General features: G+C 42.8%; 1 protein-coding gene across 3 annotated transcripts in view; it reads left to right on the forward strand.

The window, feature by feature from the left end:
- cpne9 (copine family member IX) overlaps positions 1-14,607 on the forward strand; it is a 627,771-nt gene that overhangs the window by 576,519 nt on the left and 36,645 nt on the right. For all 3 annotated transcript variants that reach the window (XM_073072861.1, XM_073072862.1, XM_073072863.1), the window contains 2 exons: positions 932-1,059; positions 8,068-8,170. In XM_073072861.1, the coding sequence (XP_072928962.1) occupies positions 932-1,059; positions 8,068-8,170 (231 nt within the window). The remainder of the gene's footprint in view (positions 1-931; positions 1,060-8,067; positions 8,171-14,607) is intronic.

Genomic DNA, 14,607 nt, shown 5'->3' on the forward strand with positions numbered 1-14,607 from the left:
TTGGAAGTAGGTACAAGGGGGATGTAAGAGTTAAGTTTTTCACACAGAGAGTGGTGGGTGTATGGAAAGTACTGCCAGTGGCGATTGTGGAATCAGTTACAATAGGGTCTTTTAAGAGCCTCTTAGATAGGTACATGGAACTTAGAAAAATAGAGGGTTATGAGGTAGGGAAATTCTAGACAGTTTCATGGTCAGCGCAACATTGTGGGCTGAAGGGCCTGTAGTGTGCTGTAGATTTCTATGTTCTGTGTTTATACCTGAGAACAGAGTCTGGGAGAATGTGCGTAAAGCTTAGAGCATATGTCATAACTATTCTATTCTAATCAATGTGTAGGCAAGCACCCCTGTATTATGGGGGTGGAGGATTGCATCTCATTGGCTGCAACATGAATCAGAATCAGGTTTAATATCACTGACATATGGCGTGAAGTTTGTTGTTTTATGGCAGCAGTGTAGTGCAATACTTTAAAAAAACTATCAATTACAATTTTTAAAAATATATGCTCTGTGTGTGTGCGTGCATGCGTGTGTGTGTGCGTGTGCCTGTGCCTGTGCCTGTGCGTGATTTGGGTCCTTATTGATGGATGCTGTTTTTTTGAAGGCATCCTCTGTGCTGGGGAGGTTAGACTGTGTTGGAGCTGGCTGAGTTTGTAACCTTCTGTAGCTTTTCCAAAAAATGTCCTCGAGTTTTTGGTGACATACCAAGTGTCCACAAACTCTTAATGAAATATAGCTGCTATATTTTTTTTACAGTTTCCCAGATAAATTCCATGAGCAAAGTTTATTCCATATCACAAGAGCTTAGCTCACATTTATAAATGTGAGCATGAATTTCCATGACTGTAATGTGTCACCTGTACTGATAAACCAGCATTCACTGTTCAGGCCATCTCAGTTTGATTGGATTACTCTCCCAATGTGCTGTCTTTAGAATGCAGATCCAGACAACCCAAACTGCAATGGGATCGATGGAGTACTGGAGGGATATTACCAGAGCCTGCGGAGAGTGCAACTGTATGGACCAACCAACTTCGCACCAGTCATTAATCAGGTTGCCAGGTCAGTACGTCAACTCAAAGTTCAAAGTAATTTTATTATCAAAGTACATATATATCACCAGATACAACCCAGAGATCATTTTCTTGTGGGCATTCACAGTAGATACTGAAAGCACAACAGAATCCAGGAAAGGCCACACCTGACAGGACAGGACAGGACAGGGTAAATCATTCAAACCTATGTCTTTTATCTTCTCTGGCAGAAAATAACAGAAAACCAATTGAAACTTCCGAAATCATTACTGATTTAATTTTATTTATTTATACAGGCAAAACGAAGGTCAGCGGTGATTCAGATAAGAACATTAGAATGTTGCAATGTGGGTACATTATAAGTGACTTGCTTAGGGGTCCTCGATTCCTTAAGATTGTCATAGTCACTGGGAAAGTGGGGATAAGCTCCCTCTATTTATTAAATGTTCCCAATGGTGTGCGTCTCAAATAGCCTCTGACAACCAAGTCCAGTTAGTCCTGACCTTCACGTGTGGCTTAGCTACAAAGTCCAATGGAACTGTTTCTTCTGATAGGAGAAGGGCCAAGGGTGGGTTATTGGCACCTTAAAACCGGTTGAGATGGGGATCATCAGCTGTGGTTGGCAGGAAAACTCTGATCTGTCGTCTCCACTGCCTTATGGTTACACCTTCTCATGGAGAAGGCTTCGGGAGTAAACCCTAAGAAAATAATCTGGAGCTGAGGTCCCTAAGGTGACCCTACATTAAGTTCAATGCTGACTGGCAACTCCTGCAATGCCACTGGTGTCAAACTGTATCGGTCTCTGCCGTTCCTTTGGATTCACCAGCTGTGTGGAGATGGGGAGCCTGCTGCACGGGCAACAGCTTTGTCTCCATCTTGTACGGCCCTGGCTTGTATACCAGCGTGCGTATCGACTTTGACAGCTAGAACACAATATCCATGGTCAACGCCAACCAACAGAGGGCCATTGGGTATCCTCTGGAAGAAAGTAGAGATGCTTGCGTCTTCTTTCACTGGCACGCTGATCACACTGGCCACTTCATGAGAGTGCCTCTGGAAGGAAAAATTAACCTTGATGTGCAATGAAAGATGAGCAGAGTTAATAGGATTAGTCTTCCACAAAGTCTAGTGCTTCTCCAGACCATATATTTCTCACAGAGTTACAGACTAACAGAGCAAACAAAGAGGCCCTCCAGCTTGTCCATCAATTAAGATGCCTATTTGACACATATGCTTCTAAACAGTTTTTATCCATATACCTGCACAAGCATATTTTAAATGTTGTTATTGTACCAACCCCTGGCAGCCTTGTCCACATACACACCATCTGCTGCATGAAGAAGTTACCATCCAGGTCCCAATTAAATCTTCTCCTCTCATCTTAAACCTATTTCCTCCTACTTCTTGATTCCCTATAATTGGGGGAAATGTCTGTGCATTCACCCTCCCTGTACCCCTCTTGCTCAAAGTCACCCCTCAAACTCGTACACTCCAAGGAATACAATCGTAGATCTCTAATACTCTCTATTCCCTCTATTGCACAAACTACTCAAATGATTTTTTTCCCTGCCTATTATGGCACTGGCATTTGGGGCAGCAATGAAGGTCCACCATCTCCGGCAATGTTTTTTTCATCATGTCAGTGGCTTCCTCTCGTTCTTCACCACTGTCAGCCATGCAGGCCCCGGGTGGAGGCTCGGGAGACATCGCACTCAGATGCAGAAGGATTCTTCATCGCTGTTTCTGCAACAGTTTTCTTTGATCAGTCAGGGTTGTTGAACCCCCGACCCTGGAGGACTGGAGGACCATTCTTAGTCTGGGCTCCACACTTCGACCTGTTTGGCGTGGGTGACCCTGTCAAGAGCCAAAGCATAAAGCCCTGACTCCAGACAGCATGTAAGCCTCCAAACCGTGACAAGGTCCTCTTGGAGGAAACAAATGATGTAGCCATGTAAATGGTTTGAAAGTTACTCAGATTCAGATTTAGGGTGAAACATACAGTGAAATGCATCAACAACCAACACACCCTAACGCTGTAATGCAGGAAGGGCAGTCTTCAAGTGGTGACAAATGAGGACCGTGGATGTGAAACCCAAACACTAAGCCTCGTACTCCAGTCTCACTGATTCACATACATAAGGGATCACTGGCCCTCATGCCTCCTGCCCAGAACCCAGTGATGTTCCCTGACCCAGGCAGAGGGGGAGGTATGGATTTCACTAGCCCTCATCCTCACTGGTCTGACAGCCTGACATCTGACCACAGATGCCCTGGCCTTCAAACGTGGAGTACAGGATTAGACTCCAGCCTGACCTCTAACCACCCCCCCCCCCCCCACATCCCTCTACCTAAACCCTAAACTGACCCCCAATTCAGAATCAGAATCAGGTTTATTAGCACCAGCATGTGTCGTGAAATTTGTTAACTTAGCAGCAGCAGTTCAATGCAATACATAATATAGAAAGAAAAATAAATAATTCAATTGCAGTAAGTATATACAATATATGTATATTAAATAGATTTTAAATAGTGCAAAAACAGAAATAATATATATTAAAAATAGTGAGGTTGTGTTCATGGGTTCAATGTCTACTTAGGATCTGAATGGCAGAGGGGAAGAAGCTGTTCCTGAAACACCCCTAATTCTCCCCTTTCTCCCCTTGCTGGTCCATCGAGCCTGCTCCACCATTCAATAAGATTATGTCTGATCTGACCATGGATTCATCTCCACCAACCTGCCTATTCCCCATAACCCTTAATTCCCCTACTATGCAAAAATCTATACAAGCTTGTCTTAAATATTTACTGAGATAGCCTCCACTATCTCTTTAGGCAGAGAATTCTACAGATTCACCACTCTGGCAAAAGCAGTTCTTCCTCATCTCCATCCTAAATCTACTCCCCTGAATCTTGAGGCTATGTCCCCTAGTTCCAGTCTCACCTACCAGTGGAAACAACCTTCCTGCCTCTATCTTATATATTCCTTTCAAAATTTGATATGTTTCTATAAGATCTCCTCTCATCCTTCTGAATTCCAGCAAGAACAGTCCCAGGTGACTCAATCTCTCCTCACAGTCTAATCCTCTCATCTCTGGAATCAACCTGGTGAACCTCATCTGCACCACCTCCGAAGCCAGTATATCCTTCCTCAAGTATGGAGACCAGAACTGCACACAGTACTCCAGGTGTCGCCTCACCAGGACCCTGTACAGTTGCAGCATAACCTCGCTGCTCTTAAATTCAATCCCTCTAGCAATGAAGACCAACAATCCATTTGCCTTCTTGATAACCTGCTGCACCTGTAAACCAACCTTTTGTGTTTCATGCACAAGCACTCCCAAGTCCCTCTGCACAGCAGCATGCTGAAATCTTTCACCATTTAAATAATAATCTAATCTTCCATTTTTCCTTCCAAAGTGGATGACCTCTCATTTACCAACTTTGTACTCCATCTGCCAGACACTAGCCCACTCACTTAACCTATCTGTATCTCTCTGCAGACACTCTGTATCTTCTGCACAATTTGCTTTTCCACTAAATTTAGTATCATCAGCAAACTTAGATACACTCCACTCAGTCCCCTCGTCCAGATCGATAATGTGTATCATGAACAGTTGTGGGCCCAGCACCGACCCCTGTGGCACACCGCTCATCACTGATTGCCAAACAGAGTAACACCCGTGTAACCCAACTCTCTGCTTTCTATCAGTTAACCAATCCTCTATCCATGCTAGTACATCACATCCAACTCTCTGCATTCTTATCTTATGGATAAGTCATTTATATGGCACCTTATCAAATGCCTTCTGCAAATTCAAATAAATAACGTCTATCTGTTCCCCTCTATCCACTGCGTTCATTATATCCTCCGATAACTCCAGTAAGTTTGTCAAACAGGGCTTGCTTTTGCTGAATCCATGCTGTGTCTGCCTGATGCATCCATTTCTTTCCAGATGCCTCACTATTTTTATCTTTAATGTTACAGTAGCTTCAAGCATTTTCACAACTTAAGGTGTTAATCTAACTGGCCTATAGTTACCTGCCTTTTGCCTACATCCTTTCGTGGAGAATGGCATGACATTTGCTGTCTTCCAATCCATTGTGACCTTCCCAGAATCCAGTGAATTTTGGTAAATTATTATCAAATCCTGTACTATAATTTCTGCCATTTCTTTCAGTATCCTGGGATGCATTCAATCAGTACCAGAGGACTTGTCTGTCTTCAGGTCCACAAGTTTGCTCAGCACTAACTCTAGTGACAGTTATTGTATTGAGGTCCTCACCTCCCATTGCATCCATACCAATAGACAATAGGTGCAGGAGTAGGCCATTCGGCCCTTCAAGCCAGCACCGCCATTCAATGTGATCATGGCTAATCATCCACAATCAGTACCCCGTTCCTGCATTCTCCCCATATCCCTTGACTCCGCTATCTTTAAGAGCTCTATCTAACTCTTTCTTGAAAGCATGCAGAGAATTGGCCTCCACTGCCTTCTGAGGCAGAGCATTCCATAGATCCACAATTTTCTGGGTGAAAAAGTTTTTCCTGAACTCCATTCTAAATGGCCTACCCCTTATTCTTAAACTGTGGCCTCTGGTTCTGGACTCCCCCAACATCGGGAACATGTTTCCTGCCTCTAGCATGTCCAATCCCTTAATAATCTTATAAGTTTCAATCAGATCCCCCTCATCCTTCTAAATTCCAGTGTATACAAGCCTAGTCACTCCAATCTTTCAACATATGACAGTCCTGCCATCCCAGGAATTAACCTCATGAACCTACACTGCATTCCCTCAATAGCAAGAATGTCCTTCCTCAAATTTGGAGACCAAAACTGAACACAATACTCCAGGTGTGGTCTCACCAGGGCCCTGTACAACTGCAGAAGGACCCCTTTGCTCCTATACTCAACTCCCCTTGTTATGAAGGCCAACATGCCATTAGCTTTCTCCACTGCCTGCTGTACCTGCATGCTTACTTTCAGTGACTAATGAACAAGGACACCGAGATCTCATTGTACTTCCCCTTTTCCTAACTTGACACCATCTCTCTTTGACATGTTAGGTGTGTCCTGCACTATGAAGAATGACACAAAGCTGTCATTCAAAGCCTCTGCCATTTCCTCATTACCTAATATCAATTCTACTTTCTCATCCTCCAAGGGACCTACGTTCACTTTAGCCATGTTTTTCTGCTTTATATAATTATAAAAACATTCACTATCCATTTTTATATTTTGTGCCAGTTTACTTTCATAATCTAGCTTCCCTTTCTTTACTGCTTACTTAATGGTTCTTTGTTGCTTTTTAAAGTTTTCCCAATCTTCCAGTTTCCCACTACTCTTTGTATGTACGAGCTTTTAGTTTGATGCCTTCTTTTATTTCCTTAATTATCCAAAGCTGGCTCTCCCAGCCCTTACTGTCCTTGCTTTTAACTGGAATATACTTTTGCTGAGCACCATGAAAAATTTATTTGGAAGTCTTCCACTGTTCCTCAACCATCTCACCATTTAAGCTGTGTTCCCAGTCTACTCTATCCAACTCCTCCCTCATCCCATTGTAGTCTCCATTGTTTAGGCATAATACACTGGCTTTTGATCAAACTATTGCACCCTCCATTTGCATGAGAAGCTCAACAATATTGTGATCACTCTTTCCAAGATGATCCTAACAATAAGATCACCAATTTTAACTGACTTATTATACAGGGCCAGATCTAAGATAGCACATTCCCTCATTGGTTCAGTAATATGCTGTTCAAGAAAGCCATTACGGATCCATTCTGTGAACTCCTCCTCAAAACTGCCTTAACCAACTTGATCACCCAATCTATGGGCAAACTAAAGTCCCCCACGATAACTGCTGTTCCATTCTTACATGCCTCAGATACTTCTCTGTTTATTGCCTGTTCCACTGAAATGTTATTATTTGGTGGCCTCCAGGCAACTCCCACTGGTGATTTTTTTTCCCTTTACTATTCCTCTTCTCTACCCTGATGAATTCAACATTCTGCTCCTTAGATCTTATATCGTCCCTCACTATCACCCTGATCTCATCCTCATTCAGAGCTCTACCCCACCTCCCTTACCTTTCTGATATCCTTGGATATTTAATTCCCTATCCTGTCCACCTTGCAACCACGCTTCTGTAATGCCCACTAAATCATATCCCTTTGTACTAATTTGTGCCACAAATGTCAAAGTCTGAGCCATTAGCTTGACCGAGACCACAGTTTGATGCCAGCTTGACTGGAATTGTGTTCTAAGGAAGTTAACAGAATGGATTTCCACCTCCTTGTAATTGTGTTAGCAACCAGGATTGTGCACAAATATTCTCTGCTTGTTTAGAGGGCCATCTTAGTTTACACACTCACAGGATTCCTCCTGTCTGCTTTCTAACCTTGAATCATTCAGATTTCAGTAGCGTGGTCAGCCCCGGAAATGCCACATTCAGCATCATCTCCAGGGCTCTCCACGCTGACAAGCCATGTGTGATTCCTACTTACCCAGAGGTCCATGATAGTCTGCTCTTTGAAATACAACCCTAGACATATGTCTGAGAGATTACTGTTGCAATCCCAAAATTGCCACACCGACTGGCAGCCCAGTCAGTTTCTAAAACCAGCGCACAGAGAAGAGAATATTCAGTTTGTGCTTCTTGACAGAGAGATAGGAAATAACACGGAGCAGGCCCTCCGGTAGCATAGCAATGAGCAACACTATTACAGCTCATGGCCTCGGAGTTTGGAGTTCAACTCCAGCGTCCTCTGTATGGAGTTTCTACAGCCCACGGAGTGTGTGGGTTTTTTCTGGGTGATCCAGTTTCCTCCCACAGTCAGAAGATGTACCAGTTAGTAAATTAATAACTACTTGTAAAATGGAAATTGTCCCTTGTTTAGACCAGGGTTTAATCAGTGGGATATGGACAGCATGTCTCGAAAGGTTGTGGTGGGGGAGCTATTCCACACTGTGACTCTAAATAAACATAAAATAAAATATTAGAACATTGCACTAATGAAAATATGCTTGTGTTGCAGGTGTGCAGCACCAGTGACTGATGGCTCCCAGTATTTTGTGCTGTTGATTATCACCGACGGGGTGATCTCCGACATGGTACAAACTAAAGAAGCCATTGTTAACGTGAGTGGCAAAGACAAGGAAACTTTGTTTAATATGCTTTGATCAAACTGATTATGTAGGCTTTGCAGATGGAGGTAGTCGAATGCATGAATTAGGGTCATTTGGTCCATCAAGCTTACTCTACTATAAACACAAAAGATTCTGCAGTTGTTCGAAATCCAGACCAACACACAAAATGCTGAAGGAACTGAACAGGTCAGGCAGCACCTATGGAAATTAATAAACAGTCAACCTTTTGGTCCAAGATTCTTCATCAGGGTTGGAAAGGAAAGGAATCATAATACTCTATTATGTTTTCTTATGACACTGACGGAGGATCTAGTAATTAGTTTAATATTGTTTCATACAGAAATACAGTGAAAAACTGTTTTTTCAAGCTACCAAACAGATCATTTCAAAACATAACTACATTGAGGTAGGACAAAGAGAAAAACAATGAGAATATAATGTTACAGTTACAGAGAAAGTGCAGGACAGTTAGAAAGTAAGGTGCAACACACACAAAATGCTGAAGGAGCTCAGTAAAGTGATGTTTTAGGCTGAGACTCTTTGTCAGGACTGAAAAGGAAGCGGGAAGACAGCAGAATAAAAAAGCAAGGAGATGGGAAGGAGGACAAGCTGGAAGGTATTAGGTGAAGCCAGGTGGGTGGGAAAGGTAAAGAGCTGGAGAAGAAAGAATCTGATAGGAAAGGAGAGTGGATCATGGGAGAAAGGGAAGAAGGAGTGGCACCAGGCGACAGTGATAGGCAGGTGAAGAAAAGAAGTAAAAGGTCAGAGTGGGGAATGGAAGAAGAAGGAAGGGGGAAGAGAAAAGGAAAAAAAAGAAAAACATTACCAGGAGAAATTGATGTTCATGGCATCAGGTTGGAGGCTGCCTGGACGGAACGTATGTTGCTCCTCCATCCTGAGGGTGGCCTCAATGTGATAGTGTGAGAGATTAACAATTCACCTTTAAAGTACAAGAGATCTGTTCAAGAATCTGATAACATTGGGATAGAAGCTGTCTTTGAGCCTGGTGGTGAGTGTTATCAAGCTTTTTTATCTTCTGCCTGATAGGAGATGGGAAGAAGATAAAATCATCAGGGGAAGGACTTTTAATTACTCCGCCTGCTTACCAAAGGCAGTGAGAAGTATTGACATGTCCAGGGAGGGGAGTCTAGTTTCCTTGATGTGCTGAGTTGGATCCATAGCTCTGCAGTTTCTTGTGAGATTGGGCCCCTATGGCAACAATGACCTCCATTTTCCTGCTGGTAACCTATTCATTCACACAGAGTCACCAACACTCCCCAGATTCTCCCACCAGCTACACAGACAAGAGCCAATTTACAGTTACCACCAAACCATCACTTCTTTGGGATGCAGAAGGAAGCCAAAGCATCAGAAGAAAGTAATTTGCCTACAGGGAGAATGTGCAAACTTCATGCAGACAGTACTGGAAGCCAGGACCAAACCTTTGTCATTGGAGCCACAAGACTGCTGCATCACCTTGCTAGCAAAAAAATATGGCTGGTTTAAAAGACATAGAAATTTACAATTGTCCTTTATTATTCTGGCTGAAAGGCAGCATTTGTGTGGTTGGGGAGAAATTAATTAAAGAGACCTGTAGATAGAGTTGCAATATTAAAAGCATTAAGTTCTTGTGTGCAGATCAACATTCATCCCTCAACTAGTCTTACTTAAAACAGTACAGTCACAAGTCTTGTTGTCTCTAGACTATAGTTCTGTACAACTTGTCTGTTAAATTTGCCTACGTAACAATGAGCGCTGTTCTGAAGTACAGTGGATTCCAGTTAATTGGGACACATTGGGACCAGTACATTTGGGCTCATTAAGTGAGTAACAAATAATATGTTTAAATGAAAGACAGAACAAATTAGAACATTATCAATACTACTACAGTCCTACAAAACTGCATTTTAGTTCCTAATAGTTATCGAAGAAGGAATTCATGCTGTGTACATGTTCTTTTGATTGTACATGAACAAAATCGGCACTGACATCGAGTGTAGATAATAGACTGCCCTCATATAGTCCTATCAATGGTTGCATTCTCCAAATCTTCATTTTCACTGTAACATTCAATATGATTTTGATACCTTCAAGTTCTTCATAGATTCTAACTTGTTGAGGTGGTGAAATTGTTTCATTTTCACTCCCAGCTGTTCCTGGTATCTCCAAACCTGAAACCATGAAACTGCAGAGAGCAAAACAGTTCGGAATTGCCTTAATGCTAATCTCTCATCAACTATCAGTGACAAAAGTCACTGCTTTTTGAAAACAAGCACATGCAACTGACGCTATTTAAAAATTATTCACTATAAGCACGGTGTAAGCAACAGCTGCACGTGCACATGTTTGACATGAGTTAGAAACTGTTCAGCAACACTCTACTGCCCCAGTTAAGCAGCACAGTGTCCCAAATAAACAAAGGAAGTTGCAGCTATTTTCTTAATTAATTAAGAGTTGTCCCAAATAATCAGTTGCCCCAATTTATCAATCTAATTAATCAGAATTTTCAGGCACCATGCCTTACTCACTGCATCAGAAGTGAAAGTACAGACTTTGGTCCTTGGAAGTGTCTGTATTTCGATCAAATCTTTTGCCTTATATGAGCATTGGAAAGTCAGGACAATGATCGATTAACTAGAGGTTTTGAGCGTGAATCCAGTTTCCTCCAGTTCTGATCTTCCATTCCAGACCTTTGGGAGAGTGCAGTGTTAATGTGACTATCTCAATTATTTCAGCAAAAGCAAACTGTGTGTCATCATACTAAAGTAAAACCCAGTCCAAGAGTTTCATTGACAGGAGTTATGGACGTGCTTCACCTATGATCAAAGGAACTCAGAATTAGTGAGATGTCATTAATGCAAAAGAATCTACAGAACATATCTAGGTTTCTACAACAATGCAGAGAGAGGTAATACCATAAAGCCTAACTGAACAATTAAAAAACCAAGTATCTGAAGTTGAAAATGCCCTTTATTCTTCTACCCCTTCTTGGGCCATCCCTGAAGATCAGAGATGACTTGCTTCTGCTCCAATTGTTTGGGTTCCCTATTGACTAACGGGGACAATGTGGCCCAGTTAACCAGGTGCTTTACAAAAGGCTTGACGTTTTGATCTTAAAGTCACAAAGTCATGTAGCACCGAAACAGTCCCTTGATCCCTATTTTCCAATGTCCATGCTAATCATCACTCACCTTCACTATTCCCGTTTGCAGTTTCACCCTCAGACGCCCTTTACATCTGTTAGACAAACACTAGGTCGGTGACATAGGTAGATTTCACCATCTGTCACCATCAGTCTGGCTTTGCTGAGAGGGGGCTTCTGAGGTATGGAAAGTGGTCCAGATTTTCTAGCATCACATAATTCTTTTGAAAAGTACATTTGGAGCAGGGTGGTAGAATCACTTTCTTTTGTAGTTAGGCTCAGCCTTTCTGCTTCAGTGAGTAAGTCTATGCCTCAAGGAAAAGAAACCACATACTCTGTAAACACAAAATGCTGGGGGAACTCAGCAGGCCAGGCAGCATCTACGGAAAAGCATTGGAAAAGTTGCCGTTTCAGATCGAGACTCATCAGCAGGACAGGGGAGAAAAAGAGGAATCAGAGTTAGAAGGTAGGGGGGAGGGGAAGGAAAAACACAAGGTGAAAGGTGAAACCGGGTGGGGGGAGGGGTGAAGTAACAAGCTGGGAAATTGATTGGTGGAAGAGAAACAGGGCTGGAGAAGAGGGAATCCAATAGGAGAAGACAGTAGGCCATGGAAGAAAGAGAAAGGGATGTGGGGAGGAGCACCAGAGGGAGGCGATGGGCAGGAAAGAGCTATGGTGAGACAGGGAAAAGGGGATGGGGAATAGAGAAGGGAGGGCATTACCAGAAGTTCAAGTAATCAATGTTCATGCCATCAGTTTGGAGGCTACTCAGCCTGTGTGTGGCCTCATTACAACAGTGGAGGAGGCCATGGATGAACTTATTAGAATGAGAATGCAGAGTGGAATTAAACTGAGTGGGCACTGTAAGATCCTGCTTTTTCTGGCAGACAGAGTGTAGGTGCTTGGCGAAGCAGTCACCCAATCTATGTTGGGTCTCATCAGTGTACAGGAGGCCACACTGGGATACAATAGATGACCCAACAGACACACAGGCGAAGTGTCACCTCACCTGGAAGGACTGTTTGGAGCCCTGAATGGTAGTGAGGGAAGAGGTGTATGAGCAGGTGTAGCACTGATTCCACTTGCAAGGACAAGTGGCAGGAGGGAGATCAGTGGGGTGGGACATCTGGACAAGAGAATCACGTAGGGATTGATCACTGCAAAAAGCAGAAAGCGGGGAGTGGGAAAGATGTGCTTAGTGGTGGGATCCCGCTGGAGATGGCAGAAGATACAGGGAATTATGTGCTGGACATGGAGGCTGGTGGGGTGGTCACCTTTTATATTGTGTTTCTTTCTCCCCTTCCCCACCTTCTAACTCATATTCCTTATCCTCATTCTCCAATCCTGCTGAAGGGTCTTGGCCCGAAACATCGACTGTACTCTTTTCCATAGATGCTGCCTGGCCTGCTAAGTTCCGCCAGCATTTTGTGTGTGTTGCTTGGATTTCCAGCATCTGCAAATTTTCTCCTGTTTGTGATTGGAATCACCACCCATTCTCTAGTTCAAGACACAATGAGCAATAGAAATGCAAGAAGGATGTAGGATGGAAGAAGTATATTCAAAAAGGTTAATAGCTTACTAGCCTTTGAATCAAAGAACTAGTATGTAAAATGGAGGAAATTTTGCTCTTCAAGCTAGGATCAGATGTACGTCAGATATATGCTGCTGGGCAACAGATTTTAGGAAGGGGTATATTGAAAGGATTGTAGTGGAAAATTGTAAAAATAGATTGCAGTGTCTATTTTTCTTAATGATATATTGTTGATTGATTACTTGTTTGAGTTTCTGGAACATTGAAGTAATTGGTTCCTTAAGATTGGCATGGGCAGGGGAACTGATAGCTGACAACCAAGTCCAGCTCCTGGCCTTCACATGTGGCTTAACTATAAACCTGGAAGAACTGTTTCTGCTGACAGGAGAAGGAACAAAGACAAGTTACTGGCACCTTAAGGCCAGTCACTTCGGGTAGGTTAGGCTCATCAGCCATGTTTGGCAGCTCATCTGGGAGAAGGAAAACTCTGATCTCAATCCTCTGCTGTCTTGAGGCTATACCCACTCATGGTATAGCATGGTATAATATCAGCAGTAAACCCCAAGATAAAAATCCTGTGCTGGAGACCCCAAGGCAGACCAATGTTGAGTTCAACGCTGACTGTCAACTCCTGTGATGCCGTCGATGCCAAATTGTATCGGTCTCTGCTGTTGCATTGGATTCATCAGCTGTGTGGAGAGGGGAGCCTACTGCGCGGGCAACCGTTTGCTGTCCGTATCGTACTCTGGCTTGTGTACTAGCTTGCATATCAAAGGAGGACCTTGTGAAGCAATTGATAAGCAAAGAACTGACTTCTAAAGATGGGTTGGGCAATTGCTGGCTTGTGCTTTGTAAATGGTGGACAGGTCTTGGAGATCCAGAGCAAAAGCCTTTCAATGCTAAGTGTCTCACTTTAGACATGGTATTGTAGCCACGGCTTGTTGTTCATTTGTACTACTGCTCCGCTTAATCATTAACCTTAACTCTAAGTGACTATCAGTATAAGGAGTGGGAGCATGGCAGGAAGGCGCATGGTGAAGCAAAACTCTGAGCAACTTCAATTTAATTTTGAAATTGCGAATGGTTCCATAACTTTTCTCTCCTCTTTGTTTAAGAACTTGGATTGAAATTATAATTTAATGACCTCAGAGAAACACTACTGCACCAGAATTTCACTTTGGAGAAGATGTTTGCTAATCAGAGAAGTAACTAAAGTCATAGAATATTAGAGCTCTGCAGCACAAAACAGGCCCTTTGGCCCATCTAGTCCATGCCAAAATATAATTCAGCCCAGTCCCTTTGACTTGCACCCAGCCCATAGCCCTCAATACCTCCCCCATCCATGTCCATATCCAAATATCTCTTAAATGTTGAAATTGAACCTGCATCCGCCACTTCCACTGGCAACTCACTCTCTGAGTGAAGAGATTTCACCTTTCAACCCTTAATCTATGTTCAAGTCTTAGCTGACCTCAGTGGAAAAAGCCTAATTGCATTAACCCTACCTTTACCCTTAATAATTTTGTAGACCTCCATCAAATCTCCCCTCTTTGTTCTATGGTCTAGGGAACAAGGTCCTAGCATGTTCAGTCTTTCCCTATAACTCAGGTCCTCAAGTCCTGGCAATATCATTGTAATTTTTCTCTGTACTAAAGGTGGTCAATCCTTCTATAACACAACTTTGAGAGACCTTAACTAGACTTAAAATATCAACATTTGCGTTATTTAAATTCTTTGGAACAGCAAGAAGTTTAG

Source organism: Hemitrygon akajei, chromosome 19 (genome assembly GCF_048418815.1).
Source record: "Hemitrygon akajei chromosome 19, sHemAka1.3, whole genome shotgun sequence".
Taxonomy (NCBI): Eukaryota; Metazoa; Chordata; class Chondrichthyes; order Myliobatiformes; family Dasyatidae; genus Hemitrygon; species Hemitrygon akajei.